At 43.2% G+C, this 21,624-nt stretch overlaps 2 protein-coding genes across 4 annotated transcripts in view; one reads left to right on the top strand and one right to left on the bottom strand.

The window, feature by feature from the left end:
- On the top strand, positions 1–21,112 carry TAF5 (TATA-box binding protein associated factor 5). The gene is made up of 11 exons (XM_002821116.5): positions 1–604; positions 5,436–5,673; positions 10,328–10,643; positions 11,698–11,861; positions 11,974–12,109; positions 13,829–13,949; positions 15,342–15,471; positions 17,441–17,605; positions 19,233–19,410; positions 19,573–19,750; positions 20,057–21,112. The coding sequence occupies exons 1-11, from the start codon at positions 46–48 to the stop codon at positions 20,272–20,274; spliced, it is 2,403 nt and encodes an 800-aa protein (XP_002821162.3). The 5' UTR covers positions 1–45; the 3' UTR covers positions 20,275–21,112.
- Positions 21,097–21,624, bottom strand: part of ATP5MK (ATP synthase membrane subunit k) — a 7,552-nt gene continuing 7,024 nt past the window's right edge. For all 3 annotated transcript variants that reach the window (XM_002821117.6, XM_054522792.2, XM_054522791.2), the window contains exon 4: positions 21,097–21,213. The gene's annotated coding sequence lies outside the window, so the exon portion shown is untranslated. The remainder of the gene's footprint in view (positions 21,214–21,624) is intronic.

Here is a 21,624-nt window from a genome sequence, read left to right on the forward strand (position 1 = left end):
GAAAATGCAATCACGCTTGACGGCGCGAGGTGGCTCAGCCGCAAGATGGCGGCGCTGGCGGAGGAGCAGACGGAGGTGGCGGTCAAGCTAGAGCCTGAGGGACCGCCAACGCTGCTACCTCCGCAGGCGGGGGACGGCGCAGGCGAGGGTAGCGGCGGCACTACCAACAACGGCCCCAACGGCGGCGGCGGGAACGTTGCGGCGTCGTCGTCCACTGGCGGGGATGGCGGGACCCCCAAGCCCACGGTGGCTGTCTCCGCCGCTGCCCCGGCGGGGGCGGCCCCGGTGCCTGCTGCTGCTCCGGACGCCGGCGCTCCGCACGACCGACAGACTCTACTGGCCGTCCTGCAGTTCCTACGGCAGAGCAACCTCCGCGAGGCCGAAGAGGCGCTGCGCCGTGAGGCCCGGCTGCTGGAGGAGGCAGTAGCGGGCTCCGGAGCCCCGGGAGAGGTGGACAGCGCCGGCGCTGAGGTGACCAGCGCGCTTCTCAGCCGGGTGACCGCCTCGGCCCCTGGCCCTGCGGCCCCCGACCCTCCGGGCACTGGCGCTTCGGGGGCCACGGTCGTCTCAGGTTCAGCCTCAGGTCCTGCGGCTCCGGGTAAAGGTGAGCCGTGGGGTCCCGGGTAGGCACGGCCGCCGCGAAGGGGAGCAAGCCGGTAAGGCAGGGGCTGGCAGGCCTGCACCTCTGCGGGCTTGTTTTGAATTTCCTGGGCCCGCCTCTAGGGCCACATGCCCGCCCCTTTCTCTAGTGCGCCGGCTGCGCAGTCAAACCCCCTTCCGAGCTGTCAGTTCCAGCGAGAGGCTGAGGAGAGCTGTTGAGCAGAGGGATGTATGGGGAAGGTGAGCGCGGAGAGGCGGGGACCTTCACGCTTTTGGTCCCTTTCCTCTCATTTGGGCTTTTGAGCCTTGGGCAGGTCCGCATGACACTAACAGTGTTTGTACGGTTTCGTACTAGCGTACTTTAGGTACTATAAGTACTTTATTCTCTCTTTATTTCTTTAGTTCCTCTTAAAAGATGTGTTAATAAATATTTTATATAATTTTTTTTTTTTTTTTTTTTTGAGACGGAGACTTGCTCTGTTGCCCAGGCTGGAGTGCAGTGGTGCGACCTCGGCTCACTGCAACCTCCGCCTCCCAGGTTCAAGCGATTATCCTGCCTCAGCCTCCCGAGTAGGTGGGACTACAGGCTCCTACTGCCAAGCCCAGCTAATTTTTGTATTTTTAGTAGAGGCGGGCTTTCACCATGTCGGTCAGCCTGGTCTCGAAATCCTGACCTCAGATGATCCACCTGCCTCGGCCTCCCAAAGTGCTGGGATTTACAGGCGTGAGCCACCGCGCCCGGCCGCCATACAATATACACTTGTAACAGTCCTGCACATCATGTACCCCCTGAATCTCAGCTAAAAGTTGAAAAGTTTTTTCTTTTTCTTTTTTTTTTTTTTTTTTGAGACGGAGTCTTGCTCTGTCGCCCAGGCTGGAGTACAGTGGCGTGATCTTAGCTCACTGCAACCTCTGCCTCCCGGATTTAAGCGATTCTCCTGCCTCAGCCTCCCGAGTAGCTGGGACTACTGGCACGCGTCACCACGCCCGGCTTATTTTTAAAAAAATATTTTTAGTAGAGATGGGGTTTCGCCATATTGCTCAGGCTGGTCTTGAATTCCTGACCTCGGGATCCACCCACCTCGGCGTCCCAAAGTGCTGGGATTACAGGCATGAGCCACCGCACCCAGCTGAAACTTTAAAAATATATATGGGCTGAGAACCACCAGTGTTAAGTCTTTGGAGGATGCAGGTTCCTGGGCATCACTTCAGACTTAGTGAATCAGGTCCTCTAGAGGTGGAATCTGGGAATCTTCACTTTTGAATAAGTGCTTCTAAGGAGTATTGACATATGGCAGCTTGAGAGCCATGTGTTTAGGCATGGGCATTGGACAGCCCTTTTTGTCTTTGCTGCATTTACTTGTGTGATGCTGATTGCCATTATTTTTTTACTTTTTAATTTTTTTTACCTTCATGTTGGCCGGGCGTGGTGGCTCATGCCTGTAAATCTCAGCACTTTGGGAGGCTGAGGCGGGTGGATCACCTGAGGTCAGGAGTTTGAGACCAGCCTGGCCAACATGGCGAAACCCCCTTTCTACTAGAAATACAAAAATTAGCCGGGCGTGGTGGCGCATGCCTGTAATCCCAGCTACTTGAGGGGCTGAGGCAGGAGAATCACTTGATCCTGGGAGGCCGAGGTTGCAGTGAGCCAAGATGGCGCCACTGCATTCCAACCTGGGTGATAGAACGAGACTCTGTCTCAAAAAAAAAAAAAAAATTTTTTTTTTACATTAATATTGTCAGGAGGCAAGTCATTCTCATGTTGAATTTCCTCTCTCTTTTAAATGAGTGGTTATGAGGCTTTTTTTTTTTTTTTTTTTTTGATGGAGTCTCGCTCTGTCGGCCAGGCTGGAGTGCAGTGGTGTGATCTTGGCTCACTGCAACCTCCGCCTCCCAGGTTCAAGCGATTCTCCTGCCTCAGCCTCCCGAGTAGCTGGGACCACAGGCGCGTGACGCCACGCCTGGCTAATTTTTTTTGTATTTTTATTAGAGACGGGGTTTCGCCGTGTTAGCCAGGATGGTCTCGATCTCCTGACCTTGTGATCCACCTGCCTTGGCCTCCCAAAGTGCTGGGATTACAGGCATGAGCCACCGTGCCCGGCCACTTGAGGCACTTATAATATATATATGTAAAATGTTTGGTATGGATAAGTTTATGCCTCTGTATATGTCCCTGAAACCTGAGCCCCTCCTTTCTCCCAGCAACTGTTGTCACAAATCCATGCAGTAAAACTCATATACAATATAAGGTCTCAAAGGTGATCCTGAGCTAACAATAAATGTTTATTGAATTACCCAGTGCAGAGCTTTTAGCCAAATTAGTCTGTATGACGCCTAATTTTTGCAGCATTGCCAGAAATGAAGTATTCATACATAGCATTGTATTCATACCTCATTGTAATCCATAAATAGAAATGTGTGCAGATGTGATTGAAGGCTGGGCGCGGTGGCTCACGCCTGTAGTCCCAGCACTTTGGGAGGCCGAGGCGGGTGGATCACTTGAGGTCAGGAGATCAAGACCAGCTTGGCCAACATGGTGAAACCCCATCTCTACTAAAAATACAAAAAAATTAGCTGGGCATGGTGGCATGTGCCTGTTGTCCCAGCTAATCAGGAGGCTGAGGCAGGTGAACCACTTTAATCCAGGAGGCAGAAGTTGCAGTGAGCCGAGATCAAGCCATTGCGCTCTGGCATGGGTGACAGAGCAAAACTCCGTCTTTACAAAAAAAAAAAAAAAAAAAAGAAATCTTTTTTGAATGTTGAATTTTGTGAATGAACTATAAGATGAATTATATTGTTGGTTATTTTGCTGTAATCTCAGATCTCTTCAGAAACTTGACCTAATTATAGATCATAACTGAGAAATCAGTAAAAGAGGCCATCAGAGTAACCAAAGAAATTATCACATTTGTGCAGTAAACAGCAAAGTGTACTATAATGGCAACTTACAAAAATTTCCAACAACCAAATTCTGATTTAATTGACAGATGTATTGTTAGGTGGTGCTGTATTACCAATAAATACTTACGTTTTCTGTTTTGAAATGGTGGTTATGGAAATTGTCGTAAGCATATAACTATCTTTTGAAGATATAAATAAGGCATGGTCCTTCCCACCGTTAAGTACTTATATTTTATAAAGGGTAAGAGATGTATATAATGTGAAGGGAACACAGGATAGGATATGTTACAAGAATGTTACACAGTGCTTGGGTGGCTCAGAGAGCTGGGAATGTTACTGCAGTGCATGGCTTAGTCGTGGTGGGTGCCATTTGCACAGAGCATTGAGAGAAAGTTAATTTAGTTGTTTGATTTGCACATATCATCTTTTATACAATTTGTCTTTTACATAAGGTAGTTCCAGGAGAAATACTGACTCCTTGTTATTGTTTTTTTTTTTGTTGTTTGCTTGTTTTTTTGAGACGGAGTCTTGCTCTGTCACCAGGCTGGAGTGCAGTGGCACGGTCTTGGCTCACTACAACCTCTGCCTCCTGGGTTCAAGTGATTCTCGTGCCTTAGCCTTCTGAGTAGCTGGGATTACAGGCACATCCCATCACACCCAGCTAATTTTTGTATTTTTAGTAGAGACGGGGTTTCACCGTGTTGGCCAGGCTGGTCTCGAACTTCTGACCTTGTGATCTGCCCGCCTCAGCCTCTCAAAGTGCTGGGATTACAGGTGTGAGCCACCGTGTTGGCCTGTTATTGTTATCTTAAGATATGGATGTGCTGACGGGTTTCGGTTTGGGTGACTGAAACAAGTGAAAAAAATTCCATTAAAAGATTATGGCTGGGCACGGTGGCTCGTACTCTTTTTTTTGAGATGGAGTCTCGCTCTGTCACCCACGCTGGAGTGCAGTGGCGTGATCTCGGTTCACTGCATCCTCCGCCTCCCGGGTTCACGCCATTCTCCTGCCTCAGCCTCCTGAGTAGCTGGGACTATAGGCGCCCACTACCACGCCTGGCTAATTTTTTGTGTTTTTAGTAGAGACGGGGTTTCACTGTGTTAGCCAGGATGGCCTCAATCTCCCGACCTTGTGATCCACCTGTTTCGGCCTCCCAAAGTGCTGGGATTACAGGCGGGAGCCACCGCACCCGGCGGCTCTTACTTGTAATCCCAGCACTTTGGGAGGCAGGTGGATCACCTGTGGTCAGAGTTTGAGACTAGCCTGGCCAACATAGTGAAACCCCATCTCTACTAAAAATACAAAAATTAGCTGGGCATAGTGGTGCATGCCTGTAATCCCAGCTACTCAGGAGGCTGAGGCAGGAGAATCACTTGAACTCGAGATGGGGAGGTTGCAGTGAGCCGAGATGGTGCCATTGCACTACAGCCTGGGCGACAAGAGTGAAACTCCATCTCAAAAGGAAAAGAAAAAAAAAAAAACAACTATGTGGGCCAGGTGCGGTGCCTCATGCCTGTAATTCCAACACTTTGGGTGGCCGAGGCGGGAGGATCACAAGGTCAAGAGATCGAGACCATCCTGGCCAATATGATGAAACCCTGTCTCTACTGAAAATATGAAAATTAGCTGGGCATGGTGGCGCACGCTTGTAGTCCCAGCTACTTGGGAGGCTGAGGCAAGACACTCGCCTGCGAGGTGGAGGTTGCAGTGAGCCGAGATCTCCCCACTGCACTCCAGCCTAGCGACAGAGCGAGACTCCCTCTCAAAAAAAAAAAAAAAAAAAAAAATATTATGTGATTGTGTTGAGGAAGAGACAGTGGGAAGAAAGAGACAACAATCTGAGAAACAACTCACCTCTGGGCCTTAACAATACAGCCATAGTCACATGGTCATAATAGGTCATTTTCTTAAAAGTTTTTTGTTTTTTAAATAGTTGGAAGTGTTGCTGTGGAAGACCAGCCAGATGTCAGTGCCGTGTTGTCAGCCTACAACCAACAAGGAGATCCCACAATGTATGAAGAATACTATAGTGGACTGAAACACTTCATTGAATGTTCCCTGGACTGCCATCGGGCAGAGTTATCCCAACTCTTTTATCCTCTGTTTGTGCACATGTACTTGGAGCTAGTCTACAATCAACATGAGAATGAAGCAAAGTCATTCTTTGAGAAGTATGTAAATTTTTACATATATATACACACGTAGTGTGTGTGTACGTGCATATATGTTCACATCTGTAACCACAAAAATGTAAGACTGAGACTTAAAAAGTACGTTGTGAAGGAGAGGTACCTGAGGCTATGAGAACTTAAAATGTGGGGTTTAATCTAGCTGGAGAAGTCAGAGAAGGCTTCCAGAGGAAATGATACTTGAAGTGAGATCTGAGATCTGAAGATTAGGTAGGAGTTAACCAGATGAAGAGAAGAGGGAAAAGCATGTGTAAAAGCTCTCTGGTGGGAAGGATCCTGGTAGGTACAGAGGCTGAAAGATGGCCAGGGTAGCTGGAGCAGAGAATGGGATGGGGGTGTGGTATACCATGAAGCTGGGAATTGGTTAGGGACTGGAACAGTAGGCAGGTTCTATTGTTAAAGTGAAGGCATTGAAAAAAAAGAATAGGCAGGTTTTTGGGCCATGTTGAGGGTCTTTGTTTATCCTAAGAGCAGTAGGGAGTTGTATTGGGTAGGATTAGATTTCGTTGAGAGTCACTGAAAACTCATCAACAATGGCATAAATAAAAGTTTATTTTTGCCTTTATCTTAAGAAAACTAAGAAGCAGTGTTAGGATTAGATTAGAATAAGAGTAACTGAGAACCCAAACAACAGAGGTTTAAATACAATAAAAGTTTATTTATTTTTCTCATAAAGGTGGGACATTCGGGATTGGTGTGGTGGGTTCTTCATTACCAGGGCCCCAAGCTCCCTCAGTCTCGTTGCTCTCCCATGCTTTTCATGCAATTTCCACCTGGTGGCATAAGATGGTTTTCCTGCTCTAAGCAGTCACATCAGTGTGCCAGTCAGCAGGTAGGGCACACGGAAACTTCACACACTTCTTCCTTTTATATCTTAACAGTCAGTGGCCACACCTAGCTACAAGGGAAATAAGAAATATGGTCTTTACCTAGGCGTCTATGTGCCCAGCTGATATTCAGGTTTTCTTTTATGGAGGAAGCCAGGAAAAATGGATATTTGGGGAGAGTGAAGCCTTTTTGCTACAGAGTCATTTCTGCTACAGAGTCATTAAAGGACCTTGTCACTATTAGATATATACTTTGAAAGGACCTTTATGCAGTGGGGAAAACAAATGGAGGATAGAATGACTATAGGGACAAGTTTTGGAAGTTATTGCAGTAGTTCTCAACTGGAGGTGGAATTGCTCCTTCCGCTAGACCATTTGAAAATGTGTAGAGGTGGCCCGTCGCTGCGGCTCACGCCTTTAATCCTAGCACTTTGGGAGGCTGAGGCGGGTGGATCACTCTGACCTCAGGAGTTTGAGACCAGCCTGGTGAGACCCAGTCTCTTCAAAAAAATGCAAAAATTAGCTGGGTGTGGTAGCTCACTCCTGTAATCCCAGCTATTTGGGAGGCTGAGGCTGGAGAATCGCTTGAACCTGGGAGATGGAGGTTGCAGTGAGCTGAGATTACATCTGTGCACTCTAGCCTAGATGACAAGAGTGAGACCTTGTCTCAAAAAAAAAAAAAAAAAAAGAGAAAATGTGTGGAGGCATTTTTGGTTGTCATAATGACTGGGCGGAGGAGCAGGAATACTAAATGTTCTAATATATGCACCTAGGTAGTCCCACTTTACAAAGAATTATCCTGCCCAAAATGCTAGTAGCACCCTTGTTGAGAAACACTGGACTAGGTTGTGGTGGAGGTGAAGAGAAGTAGACAAAGTCATGAGACACTTGATAGATTAGCTATGGAAGTGAGAGAGATGGAGATATCATTGAAATCTCCAGTTTTCTGGCCGCTCTAGCTGGATAGGGGAGCCAATTCCTGACACAGAAAACCCTAGAAGAGGACTTGATTTGTCAGGCCTTGGAATAATTTTGAGTTCTGATTTGAATATGCCTTTGACTCATTTAAGAAATGTCAAGTTGATAGGTAGATGATATATGAGAGCTCAGAAGAGAGGTAGGGACTAGAACTATTAATTGGAGTTGTATGCAATATTGATGGATATGGATGAGGTTGACTAGGGGATAGTATGAAATAAGTCAGTCAGTGGGCTAGGCCCAAGGAGCTCCAAATTTAATGGCCAAGTAGAAGAGATACACAGGAAGAAAACCAGGGGAGAGTTGAGTTATAGAAGCCAAGGGAAAGGAGTATTTAAGAAGGAGGCAGGCCAGGTGTGGTGGCTCATGCCTGTAATCCCAGCACTTTGGGAGGCTGAGGTGGGCAGATCACCTGAGGTCAGGAGTTCGAGACCAGCCTGGGCAACATAACAAAACCCTGTCTCTACTAAAAATACAAAAATTAGCCGGGCGTGGTGGCGGACACTTGTAATCCCAGCTGCTTGGGAGGCCGAGGCAGGAGAATCACTTGTATCCGGGAGGCGGAGGTTGCAGTGAGCTGAGATTGCGCCATTACCCTCCAGCCTTGGTGATGAGTGAAAGTCCATCTCAAAAAAAAAAAAAGGAGGCCGTGCTTAGCAGTGTGAATAAATTTTTTTTTTTTTTTTTTTTTTTGAGATGGAGTTTTGCTCTTGTCACCCGGGCTGGCATGCAGTGGTGCCATCTCGGCTCACTGCAACCTCCACCTCCCAGGTTCAAGCAATTCTCCTGCCTCAGCCTCCCAAGTAGCTGGGATTACAGGCATGCATCACCATGCCTGGCTAATTTTGTATTTTTAATAGAGACAGGGTTTCTTCATGTTGGTCAGGCTGGTCTTGAACTCCCGACCTCAGGTGATCTGCCCACCTTGGCCTTCCAAAGTGCTGGGATTACAGGTGTGAGCCACCGGGCCTGGCCTGAATGAGAAATGTTTAATACAAGCAGTAGAGCCTGAAGTCAAGATTTATCACTTAACACAGGGTAGTAGTAATAGAGGAACAGTAGAACTTAGCACCCCTGGCTTCTATGCCATTATAGTAAATTCATTATACTAGGATGCCTAATAGGAAGTATATAAAGCAAAATGTTCTGTAGCCAAGTGCTTTTGAAAAAAAAAAGAAAGGCTGATGACAGAACTTCTACTCTAGAAGCTAATTTCTCTTTAAAGTACTGTCATCTAAACACTCCATCCTTGGCAACGTAGACACTGTCACTTAAAAAATCAAAAACATAGCCTGGGCAAAAGAGCGAGATCCTGCTTCTACAAAAAGTAAACAAAAATTGAGCCGGGCACAGTGGCTCATGCCTGTAATCCCACACTTTGAGAAGCCAAGGCGGGCAGATTGCCTGAGCTTGGGAGTTCGAGACCGTCCTGGCCAACATGGTGAAACCCCATCTCTACTCAAATACAAAAGATTAGCTGGCCATGGTGGCGCGTGCCTGTAGTCCCAGCTGCTCAGGAGGCTGAAGCATGAGAATTGCTTGAGCCCTGGAGGTGGAGGTTGCAGTGAGCTGAGATTGCGTAAACAAAAATTAGTGGAGTATGGTGGCACAGCAGTCCTAGCTAGTCGGGAGACTGAGGCAGGAGGAACCCCTGAGCCCAGTAGTTTGAGACTGCATTGAACCACTGCACTCCAGCTTAGGCTTCAGAGCAAGAACCTGTCTCTAAAAAAGAAGGAAAAACCTTTTTGCTCTTCCAGTCTCATGGTGTAGCTGTCTCCCCACATAGGAAGCTGGAATATCATAGGGGATTCTCTGTCTTCCCATTATGGACAGTCTCACCGCTTGCCAGGACCCCATCACCACAGGAGGATAATGGGCAGTTACTGATATAAGAGGCTGAGATTTCTAATTTTATTCGAATCTTAGATCATATATTGATGAGTTGTAATGGGGTAACATAGTTAACAGTTTAGAAATCTGTTGGCTATGTGTTTATCAGAGCTGGAGCCCTAATATGTTTAGTTATTGTTTTAAAAATGTTTTTGGATTGATTGCTGTTTTTAGTGAATGCCAAATATATTGTCTTTAATTTTACTTTTTTAGGAAAATTAAGAGTTGTAAAAACAAAAGTACATTTAAGTTTACTAGTTGTTATCAAGGCTAAAGGCTTTATTTTATTGTCTTTGGTAATAGTGAGTAAGTGGAAGTACTCATTGTTTGGTATCAACAATGAGTACTTCCACTTTGTTGTTTAGTGATCATATTAAAGTATTGATATTTTAAAAATGTCTGGTATATGTTTCCAATGAATATAGGAAATCATTAAAAATGATGGGTTTTATGAGAATGTTATGTATTGATTATTGTTGAGATGCTGAGTACTGTGTACATTGAGTTCATTATACTTTTGTATACCTTTGAAATTTTCATAATAAAACTTTTAAAAGTGGGTTTTGAGAAACCATAACATTTAGTAAAGCAAGGGTTCTTATATTTTCAAATGTCTACCAGTTTCTTTTAAATGTCTCCATTCTAAAGAAACTGTCTACCAATGGTGGGTATATTATTTTTCACTTAGGATATTTAAGTTCTTTTCTTAAAATGTTTGTGATACATTTCATTAGAGAATTACATTTGTTCATTTTTAGAATAAATTCAGAAACTGAATTATAGTCATTTTGAAATGAGTTACTTCTTATCCTACAGCTCAGTTCAGGATTATTTAGACTACTACATTGAAAATATTCTGGGATGGTTTATAAGTATATGGGGGAAAGGCAGATCCCTTAATGATTACATTGAAAAATGACTTTTTAAAATCACTGAAACAGGTTCCATGGAGATCAGGAATGTTATTACCAGGATGACCTACGAGTATTATCTAGTCTTACCAAAAAGGAACACATGAAAGGGAATGAGACCATGTTGGATTTTCGAACAAGTAAATTTGTTCTGCGTATTTCCCGTGACTCGTACCAACTCTTGAAGAGGCATCTTCAGGAGAAACAGAACAATCAGATATGGAACATAGTTCAGGAGCACCTCTACATTGACATCTTTGATGGGATGCCGCGTAGTAAGCAACAGATAGATGCGATGGTGGGAAGTTTGGCAGGAGAGGCTAAACGAGAGGCAAACAAATCAAAGGTATGGGAATGAACCTAAGAACTCTGTAATGCAGATTATGAAAAATTGTAGCATTTCCATCTACATAAGTTACACATTTTTCTTATAGCTAGCTTGGAAACAATTCTTTTTGTATGTTTGTTTTGAGACGGAGTTTTGCTCTTGTCACCCAGGCTGGAGTGCAGTGGCGTGATCTCAGCTCACTGCAACCTCCACCTCCCGGGTTCAAGTGATTCTCCTGCCTCAGCTTCCCGAGTAGCTGGGATTAGAGGCACACGCCACCACACCCGGCTAATTTTTGTATTTACTTTAGTACAGACAGGGTTTCACCATGTTGGCCAGGCTGGTCTCGAACTCCTGACCTCAGATGATCCACCCGCCTCCGCCTCCCAAAGTGCTGGGATAACAGGCGTGAGCTACTGCACCTGGCCGCTTGGAAACAATTTTATACTGTATATAAAATTTTGTGTTCTAAGGTTGATGTTTTTATGTGACAATTTGGGTATGGTTGCATTTTATGGAACCCTGAATGCAGTGGCTGAAACAATTTTTCTCCCATAAAATGAATTTCAGAGGAAGGCCCTCCAGGGCTGGCATGAAGGCTCCACAGTGCCATCAAGGTCCCTGGCTCCTTCTGGTTTCTGATCCATCATCTTTAGAATGTGGCTTTCTTCTTTGTGCTCACAAATGGCTGTTGCAGTTTCAGCATTGCAGCTCCGTTCCAAGAAGGAAGAAGGGGGAGGACAAAAGGCATATCTCTGCTGAAGCTTTCCCTTTTTAATCAGGAAAACAATATTTTTTTGATACAACCATACCCAATATACTTATATGGACAATCCTAGCTGAAAGGGAGCCTGGGAACAGAAATGATTTAACTGAGCACATTGCTACTCCAATAAAATCAGGGTTCTGTTAGTAAGGAAAAAGGGGAGAATGGCTATTGGGTAGACAAGTACAGAACCCTGCCTCAGAGTGTAAATTACTATTTTGTAATTGTGATTTATCCTATCAAGATGTAAAATGGGTGTATTAATGAATAAATAATTTTAAAAATGTTGGCTCTTTTGACTTGTAGGTATTTTTTGGTTTATTAAAAGAACCAGAAATTGAGGTACCTTTGGATGATGAGGATGAAGAGGGAGAAAATGAAGAAGGAAAACCTAAAAAGAAGAAGCCTAAAAAAGATAGTATTGGATCCAAAAGCAAAAAACAAGATCCCAATGCTCCACCTCAGAACAGGTGAGGAAAAAACTTCAGGAACTTGTGTGTGGAGGTATGAGACAACATGTTATAGAGAGTTCAAGTTTGTTAATAGTCAAAAGGTAATTTTGACTCTCTTTTTCTTTCACAGAATCCCTCTTCCTGAGTTGAAAGATTCAGATAAGTTGGATAAGATAATGAATATGAAAGAAACCACCAAACGAGTGCGCCTTGGGCCAGACTGCTTACCCTCCATTTGTTTCTATACATTTCTCAATGCTTACCAGGTTGGTAAAAAAATTGGGCGATTTCTGCCTGGAGAGTCATTTAGGATGATGATTTACCATTAAGAGACAAACAAATGTATTAGCTAAAATGGAGTTTCGTTATTTAAACTCCTTTTTTTTTTTTTTTTTTTTTCTGAGACAGAGTCTCGCTCTGTCGCCCAGGCTGGAGTGCAGTGGCGTAATCTCAGCTCACTGCAATCTCCGCCTCCCAGGTTCATGCCATTTTTCTGCCTCGGCTTCCCCAGCAGCTGGGACTACAGGTGCACGCCGCCACGCCCGGCTAATTTTTTGTATTTTTAGTAGAGACGGGGTTTCACCGTGTTAGCCAGGATGGTCTCGATCTCCTGACCTTGTGATCCACCTGCCTCAGCCTCCCAAAGTGCTGGGATTACAGGCATGAGCCACCGCGCCTGGCCGTTAAATTCTTAATACAATTTAAAGACAGCATTCAGGAAGAGAGAATTGGATACTGCACAGAATAGATAGAAGGCAATGTTTAATGGCATTTGTTTCACTGATCAGAATTCTGCTAGCCTTTGAGGAGGAGCAAATTGTGGTTCATTTCTGTTGAATTTGGTTTAAGTACTTATGTAAACTTATTTATCAATTTTTTTTTTTTTTTTTTTTTTTGAGACAGAGTCTTGTGCTGCCACCTAGGGTGGAGTGCAGAGGTGAGATCTCGGCTCACTGTAACCTCTGCCTCCCGGATTCAAACGATTCTTGTGCCTCAGCCTCGGCCTCCTGAATAGCTGGGATTACAGGCACCCTCCACCATGCCTGGCTAATTTTCGTATTTTTAGTAGAGACAGGATTTTGCCGTGTTGCCCAGGCTGGTCTTGAACTCCTGACCTCAAGTGATCTGGCCACCTCGGCCTCCCAAAGTGCTGGGATTACAGGCGTGAGCCACCGTGCCTAGCTATATAAACTTTACTTTATTTCATTATTTTAATTTAATTTAATTTTTTGAGATGGAGTCTCACTCTGACACCCAGGCTGGAGTGCGGTGGTGCGATTTGGGCTCACTGCAACCTCCGCCTCCCAGTTCAAGTGATTCTCCTGCCTCAGCCTCCTGAGTAGCTGGGATTATAGGCATGAGCCACCACGCCCAGCTAATTTTTGTATTTTCAGTAGAGACGGGGTTTCACCAGGTTGGTCAGGCGGGACTTGAGTTCCTGAGCTCAGGCAATCCACCCGCCTCAGCCTCCTAAAGTGCTGTGATTACAGGCGTGAACCACCACACCCGGCCAAACTTAATATTTTATTTTTGTTTTTGTTTTTTTTTTGAGTTGGAGTCTCACTCTGTCGCCCAGGCTGGAGTGCAGTGGCACGATTTCGGCTCACTGCAACCTCTGCCTCCTGGGTTCAAGTGATTCTTTTGCGTCAGCCTCACAAGTAGATGGGATTACAGGTGCCCAGCACCCTGCTTGGCTAATTTTGGTATTTTTAGTAGAGATGGGGTTTCACCATGTTGGCCAGGCTGGTCTTGAACTCCTAACCTCAGGTGATCCACTTGCCTCAGCCTCCCAAATTGTTGGGATTACAGGCATGAGCCCCTGCGCTTGGCTAATATTTTAAATCAAGAATTTTAAAAGTCTTTATATATTCTTTAAAATAGAGAATTGAGGATATATTTAGTAGAGTGTGAAAATGATTAACATTTGCTTCCTATCTCTAAATACCCTAAAATAGTATTGTTTAGTCTAACCCTTTTATTGGCAGGGTCTCACTGCAGTGGATGTCACTGATGATTCTAGTCTGATTGCTGGAGGTTTTGCAGATTCAACTGTCAGAGTGTGGTCTGTAACACCCAAAAAGCTTCGTAGTGTCAAACAAGCATCAGGTAACTGAGATGACCTTTTGGAATGTGAACTTGCCATTAGTCTATACCAATCTTGATTCCACGGAAAATACACAGGAGATTGTGTTCTTTACAGAAATTCACTTGATTTTACTTTAACTCAAGATTCTAACATTCCCAACAGTGAAAAGCTTTGGAGTGACTGGGGTGCTAGACTGGTTTAATTTCTTTAGGCCTCAGTTTTCTCATCTGTAGAATGAGTGAGTATTAAGCTAAAAAACTTAAAAATCTAACATTTTATGATTGCTTGTAAATCTTAAAAAATCTTTAAATAAGGGATGGTACTTCCTGTTTTAGTCATAAAAATGGCTAAAAAAGAACAAATAAGGTCAGGATTTTATTTGAAAGTTTTTTACTTTTTGTTTTTTTGAGACAGAGTCTTGCTCTGTCACCCAGGCTAGAGTGCAGTGGTGCAGTCTTGGCACATTACAGCCTCTACCTCCCAGGTTCAAGGGATTTTCCTGCCTCAGCCTCCCCAGCTCCCCAGTAGCTGGGATTACAGGTGCCCACCACCATGTCCAGGTAATTTTTGTATTTTTAGTAGAGATAGGGTTTCGCCATGTTGGCCAGGCTGGTCTCGAACTCCTGACCTCAGGTGATCCACCTGTCTGGCCTCCCAAAGTGCTGGAATTATAGGTGGCTCACTGCAACCTCTGCCTCCCGGGTTCAAGCGATTTTCCTGCTGCCACACCCGGCCTGAAATAAAGTTTTTTACTAACAATATTATTTAAATAAAACAATATATTTTAAATTATTTTAATATTTCCATAGGTTTTTTTTTTTTAATTTTTAAATTTTTTTTAGATGGGGTCTCACTCTGTTGCCCAGGCTCGAATGCAGTGGTATGATCACGGCTCACTGCAGCCTCTAATCCCTGGGCTGAAGTGATCCTCCCCCTTCAGCCTCCTGAGAAGCTGGGACTACAGGTGTGTGCAACCACGTTGGCTAATTTTTTATTTTTTGTAGAGACAGGGTTTCTCCATGTTGTCCAGGCTGGTCTCGAATTCCTCTGGGCTCAAGCAATCTGCCCGCCTCGGCCTCCCAAAATTCTGAGACTACAGGTGTAAGCCACCATGCCTGGCCCATAGTTTTCATTTTTGTGGAACACTGTGGCATAGTGGGCAAAACTGAGTTTCAGTCCTGGTTCCCACACTGAGTAGCTGTGTGCACTTTAGCAAATTATCTGTTCTGAACGTCAGTTTCTTCTCTTACACGCTGAGATGATACTGCCTAATTTAGAGGGATTAGCAAAGTGTGGTTGGTATATAGGAGGAAATTTTCAAATGTTAATTCCTCTCCTGAACTGTGATATGATTACTTTAAAAGTTTTGATGAATGTACTTTTAAAACATCAATATTTCTGGACCATTTTAGATCTTAGTCTCATAGACAAAGAATCAGATGATGTCTTAGAAAGAATCATGGATGAGAAAACAGCAAGTGAGTTGAAGATTTTGTATGGTCACAGTGGGCCTGTCTATGGAGCCAGCTTCAGTCCAGATAGGTAAAATACAAACAATAAAAATTAAATACTGCTATGTTATATTGAAATTATATAAAAGTTAACTACTGGAAACATTATGCAAATGCTGGGAAAATTCTGATAAAAATCTCATGGTTGTCTGACGTTCATTATCTTTTGGAATCTTGCCATTTGCTAATTCATCTTTGAATCCTGGTGTTTGTACATGGTAGCAATTTAATGTATACTCACTTTTTTTTTTTTTTTGAGACAGAGTTTCGCTCTTGTTGCCCAGGTTGGAGTGCAATGGCGTGATCTCGGCTCACCGCAACCTCCGCCTCCTGGGTTCAAGCGATTCTCCTGGCTCAGCCTCCTGAGTAGCTGGGATTACAGGCATGCACCACCACACCTGGCTAATTTTATTTTTTTATTAGAGATGGGGTTTCTCCATGTTGGTCAGGCTGGTCTTGAACTCTCAACCTCAGGTGATCTGCCCACCTCAGCCTCCCAAAGTGCTGGGATTACAGGCGTGAGCCACTGTGCCCGGCCTGTATACTCAAATTTATAGAATCAAAATGCACAGTTTCAGGGCTTACTGGTTTTAAAAATTAGCTTTAATATTTTCTTTTTTTTTTTAAATTATTTTTATTTGTTACCCAATGGTAAATAACCAACCAAAGCTTTAATTTTATAGAACTCCATTAGGGGTTGAATTGCTTCATTGGGTCCCTGCATTGTGTCTTCTGGCTGCTTCATGAAATTTAAGACAAATTCCTGACATTAATGGCATATTAGCTAGTAATTGAGGATTTATCTTTCTATAATCAAAAGTACTAAGAGTAAATGAAAAAGGAAATTCGAAATTGGTTTGCTTCCCTTTAGGTATATGATTACCATGTCATCCTGTGTGTATAGGTATTTGCCTGTTTTTCATGATCTCTAACACTGTAAAAATGGGGGGAGGGCGTTTTGTATTCATAATACCGTCAGTATATTCCTTGGATAGATAATAGCTTTCAGGCCGGGCACGGTGGCTCATGCCTGTAATCCCAGCACTTTGGGAGGCCAAGACAGGCACATCACCTGAGATCAGGAGTTTGAGACCAGCCTGGCCAACATGGGAAATCCCGTCTCCACTAAAAGTACAAAAATTAGCAGGGTGTGGTGGCGCCCACCTGTAATCCTGGCTACTTGGGAGGCCGAGGCAGGAAAGTCACTTGAACCTGGGAGGCAGAGGTTGCAATGAGCCGAGATTGTACCACTGCACTCCAGCCTGGGTGATAAGAGCAAAACTCCATCTCAAAAAAAGAAGAAAAGAAAAAAAGATAATAGCTTTCCATCCATCAAGGTTTCATCATTATGAAACTTTGAGAATTAGGTTTTTTGTTGCTTGGTAAGGTTTTGCCAGATGATACATTTTTATTTGAGGGAAACATCTGATTTCAGTGAAAATTGTAATAACCTTCTATCAACCTTTTGTGTTTATCCTTGAAACAGGTAGAGAATTATTAGCATGTCTGTAGTGTTTTTTTTTTCTTCAAAAGACATTTCCTTTTTAATTCTTACATAGCTTACACAGCATGGGAAAATAGCATCTTTATTTTAGGGTCAAAAATTGTTGAATTTTAAGTGACATATTACATTTCTTAAACTTTCTCAATTGACCTTATTTGACTATACTTTGTTAATTACCCCTGGTATTTTTTTCTTGTGAAGAACTGTGATTTTCCCTAAGTTTTTGTATCATATTACCTCATTCATTAGGTGCTTGGTATATGTAGAGTGTCAGGGTTAACATTAGTTTGGTTAGTTCTTTCGATTGATACCTACTGTGAATTGTGTGTATGAATTAAAAGTGAGATGTAGCATGTTAGGTATATTTAATTTAGTCAAGTGTATATAAAATATTCAAATGTATATAAAATATTTAATGTATTCAAATGTATATAAAACTGGGCAGGTGACCAAAGGTTACTCTGGGAGTCAAATATATCACCTTTTCTTCTCTCAGGAACTATCTGCTTTCCTCTTCAGAGGACGGAACTGTTAGATTGTGGAGTCTTCAAACATTTACTTGTTTGGTGGGATATAAAGGACACAACTATCCAGTATGGGACACCCAATTTTCTCCATATGGATATTATTTTGTGTCAGGGGGCCATGACCGAGTAGCTCGGTAAGAACACTGTGATCTTATGACTGGGTCTATTCAATGAATAGAATGGTTTCTTGTTGGGAATTACACAGCCAGCCAAATTCATTTACACTTCCATTCTTGAGGATCAACTTTCTGAGAAGCTTTTGCATTTATAACTTATTTGAAATTGGAGCCGGGCGCAGTGGCTCATGCCTGTAATCCTAGCATTTTGGGAGGCCGAGGTGGATGGATCACCTGAGGTCAAGAGTTTGAGACCAGCCTGGCCAACATGGTGAAACCCCATCTCTACTAAAAATACAAAAATTAGCCGGGCGTGGTGGTAGCCGCCTGTAATCCCAGCTATTCAGGAGGCTGAGGCAGGAGAATCGTTTGAACCCGAGAGGCAGAGGTTGCAGTGAGCCGAGATCGCGCCATTGCAGCCTGGGGGACAAGAGTGAGACTTCATCTCAAAAAAAAAAAAAAAAAAAAAGAAAAGAAATTGAGGCAGGAGTATTATTATATCTGCAATTACATCTATATAAATCTTGATAGTTAAATCCTCCCTCCCACCCCCATCAGATGCTTAACCTTGTCTTCCATACCACTGTGAGCACCTTTATGTTTCTCTGTCATCTGCTTAGAAGTTGAGGTTAAGGTAGTTCAGGTTAGAAACTATTTGGCCAGGTGCAGTGGCTCACACCTATAATCTCAGCACTTTGGGAGGCCGAGGAGGGCAGATAACTTGAGGCCAGAAGTTCCAGACCAGCCTGGCCAACATGACGAAACCCTGTCTCTACTGAAAAAAAACAAACATTAGCAGGGTGTGGTGGCACGTGCCTGTAGTCCCAGCTACTCAGGAGGCTGAGGCAGAATTGCTTGAACCCAGGAGGCAGAGGTTGCAGTGAGCCGAGATTGCACCACGGCATTCTAGCCTGGATGACAGAGTGAGACTGTCTCAAAACAACTATTTGGTGGCCAGAACTAGGGGGAAATACTTTTCTGTGGTTTAGACTAGGAATAGGGGAGGAAGAAGAATATACAGAGAATTGGAGTTCTAGAACTTAAGTTTTGGCTGGCTACAGTGGTACACACCTATAGTCCCAGCTACTGGGGAGGCTGAGGTGGGAGGATTGCTGGAACCGAGTTTGAATTCAGCTTGGGCAACAGAGCAAGACCTCAGCATTTTTTTTTTTTTTTTTTGAGACAGAGTCTCGCTCTGTTACCCAGGCTGGAGTGCAGTGTTGCCATCTCGGCTCACTGCAACCTCTACCTCCTGGGTTCAAGCAGTTCTCCTGCCTCAGCTTCCTGAGTAGCTGGGATTACAGGCGTGCGCCACAATGCCCGGCTAATTTTTTGTATTTTTAGTAAAGACGGGGTTTCACCATGTTGGTCTGGCTGGTCTCGAACTCCTGACCTCGTGATCTGCATGCCCCGGCCTCCCAAAGTGCTAAGATTACAAGCGTGAGCCCCCACGCCTGGCCAAGACCTCAGCTTAAAAAAAAAAAAAAATTGTACCAGATGAACTCTTAGGACTGTTAGTCTCATTTTTCTTCCCCTCAGAACTAACTTTTCATATGGATGTTTCTGTATTTATTTTGTATAGATTTTTGGCATTTCACAGCTATCTACTAATTGTCATCTTTTGCTTTCAATAACTTTATAAAAGGCTCTGGGCTACAGACCACTATCAGCCTTTAAGAATATTTGCCGGCCATCTTGCTGATGTGAATTGTACCAGATTCCATCCAAATTCTAATTATGTTGCTACGGGCTCTGCAGACAGAACTGTGCGGCTCTGGGACGTCCTGAATGGTAACTGTGTAAGGATCTTCACTGGACACAAGGTATTTTACACTCTTATTATTCCAGCATCCAAGGTTGCTTTCAAAATAAAAATATTTTTTAAACAAGTGACACATAAATTTTAAAGATACCATTCTTACTACAAAACTTTAAAATTTTGTCTTATTTTCCTAGTTTGATCCTTTCTATGAACTTTTTTCTAGGGACCAATTCATTCCTTGACATTTTCTCCCAATGGGAGATTCCTGGCTACAGGAGCAACAGATGGCAGAGTGCTTCTTTGGGATATTGGACATGGTTTGATGGTTGGAGAATTAAAAGGCCACACTGATACAGTCTGTTCACTTAGGTTTAGTAGAGATGGTGAAATTTTGGCATCAGGTAAATGACTATTAATGGCTTTACGGTAAATGCTATGTTAAGAGGAAACAGTGTTGACGATTGCAATACTAAGTCCTTATGTTTTAGGTTTTACTTCCCTTTAGCTATGATTCCAGAGTGTCACCCTACATGAATCACTTCTCAGGTTAAAGTACCACTTGAAATGCTCCTTAGGAAGGAATAGAGTTGTTGGTCAAGTTTAGATTTTTCACCCAAAATGTACAGTAAATACATAGTGTACTGGACAAAATGTCCGAATGTAAATATGATGGATGCAACTAATGGTTTCCTTTGACTTCCTCTTAGGTTCAATGGATAATACAGTTCGATTATGGGATGCTATCAAAGCCTTTGAAGATTTAGAGACTGATGACTTTACTACAGCCACTGGGCATATAAATTTACCTGAGAATTCACAGGAGTTATTGTTGGGAACATATATGACCAAATCAACACCAGTTGTACACCTTCATTTTACTCGAAGAAACCTAGTTCTAGCTGCAGGAGCTTATAGTCCACAATAAACCATCGGTATTAAAGACCTTTTGGAAGCTACTGTTTTTAAAAAGGGAGACTAAAAGCAAATACCTCAGTGATTAATATTTAAGCTACAGAGAATGTTTTTGTCTATATGGATCTGGAAGTATGCTGCTTGGAAAATCTGAACGGGACAGTTCCACGTTTCTATAGCAACCACATTTGACTAATTTCCGTTAGTTGAATAAGAGGTATTATGATCATGGAGGGGACATTTATGGTGCTTTGGATTGTGTGGAAACTATGCATTTTCTGTTCAAATGCTATTTTAATTTATTACATTTAGAAAAAAAGTTGATTTCAATAATTCATCCTGCTTCAAGATTCAAATTCAGAAATATACTATCATCTTGAATTTTAGCTGAAGAATCCTATAAGCATGTATGTTTCTGCTGTAAAAACGTAGTTACTGTACGGCACTCAAAAACTATGTTAAATGATCTGCTAACTTTTTTTTTCTTGGCCCATGATTAGTGGAATGTATGTAACTAGGTAGGGTTCCTTTCTTAGATCTAGATGAAGTACAGCCACCCACTGACATCTGAATTTATATACCTGTTGAGTTTTGAGTGCACCCAAACACTCGATAAACCAGGTGAAATTTAGCTTCCATGTTCTACTTCAGCTAAAACAGCTAAATACAACCTAGTACACTTGAAGTCAGACAGACATTTCAGTTGCTTACCTCCAGTACTGAGCCTTGCTTTGGGAAACTAAAAGATTTAGACCAAGTCACTGCCAGTTTTTGCCTTTGTTGCATTTTGTACAGTTTTTATATTTTTGATATCTTGTAAATAAAGACAACCAGCTTTTCCAGGTTCATAATTTATTGTACAAATTGAATTATCACATGATGAGTTGGCATTAGCTTCTCCAGGCATGGGAACTTAACAGATGAGGTTAAGAACCGTAGACAGTTTAAAATCCTATAAACAAAGCAAACAGTTTAGATACAAATGTGGTCAGCTTTACTCTTAAGACATTCAAGAATTACTAAGATAACATGAACCCACTGAAACTGAATGTGAATTTATTAGATTGTCAAAGATGTAACACCAAAAAAATTAAAGTGTATCTCAGATTAATACTTTTTTTTTTTTTCTGAGACAGAGTTCGCTCTTGTTGCCCAGGCTGGAATGCAATGGCGCAATCTCGGCTCACTGCAACCTCCGCCTCCCGGGTTCAAGTGATTCTCCTGCCTCAGCCTCCCAAGTAGCTGGGATTACAGGCATGTGCCACCACACCCGGCTAATTTTGTATTTTTTAGTAGAGACAGGGTTTCACCATGTTGGTCAGGCTGGTCTTGAACTCCTGACCTCAAGTGATCCACCTGCCTC

This window comes from Pongo abelii, chromosome 8 (genome assembly GCF_028885655.2).
Source record: "Pongo abelii isolate AG06213 chromosome 8, NHGRI_mPonAbe1-v2.0_pri, whole genome shotgun sequence".
Lineage (NCBI taxonomy): Eukaryota > Metazoa > Chordata > Mammalia > Primates > Hominidae > Pongo > Pongo abelii.

Bases quoted from the DNA above. Each gene is read 5' to 3' on its own strand.
- TAF5 (XM_002821116.5), top strand. From the start codon at position 46: ATGGCGGCGCTGGCGGAGGAGCAGACGGAGGTGGCGGTCAAGCTAGAG. The intron at 12,110-13,828 runs GTTGGTAAAAAA...TTTTATTGGCAG, and splicing joins CATTTCTCAATGCTTACCAG to GGTCTCACTGCAGTGGATGT. The intron at 19,751-20,056 runs GTAAATGACTAT...ACTTCCTCTTAG, and splicing joins TGGTGAAATTTTGGCATCAG to GTTCAATGGATAATACAGTT.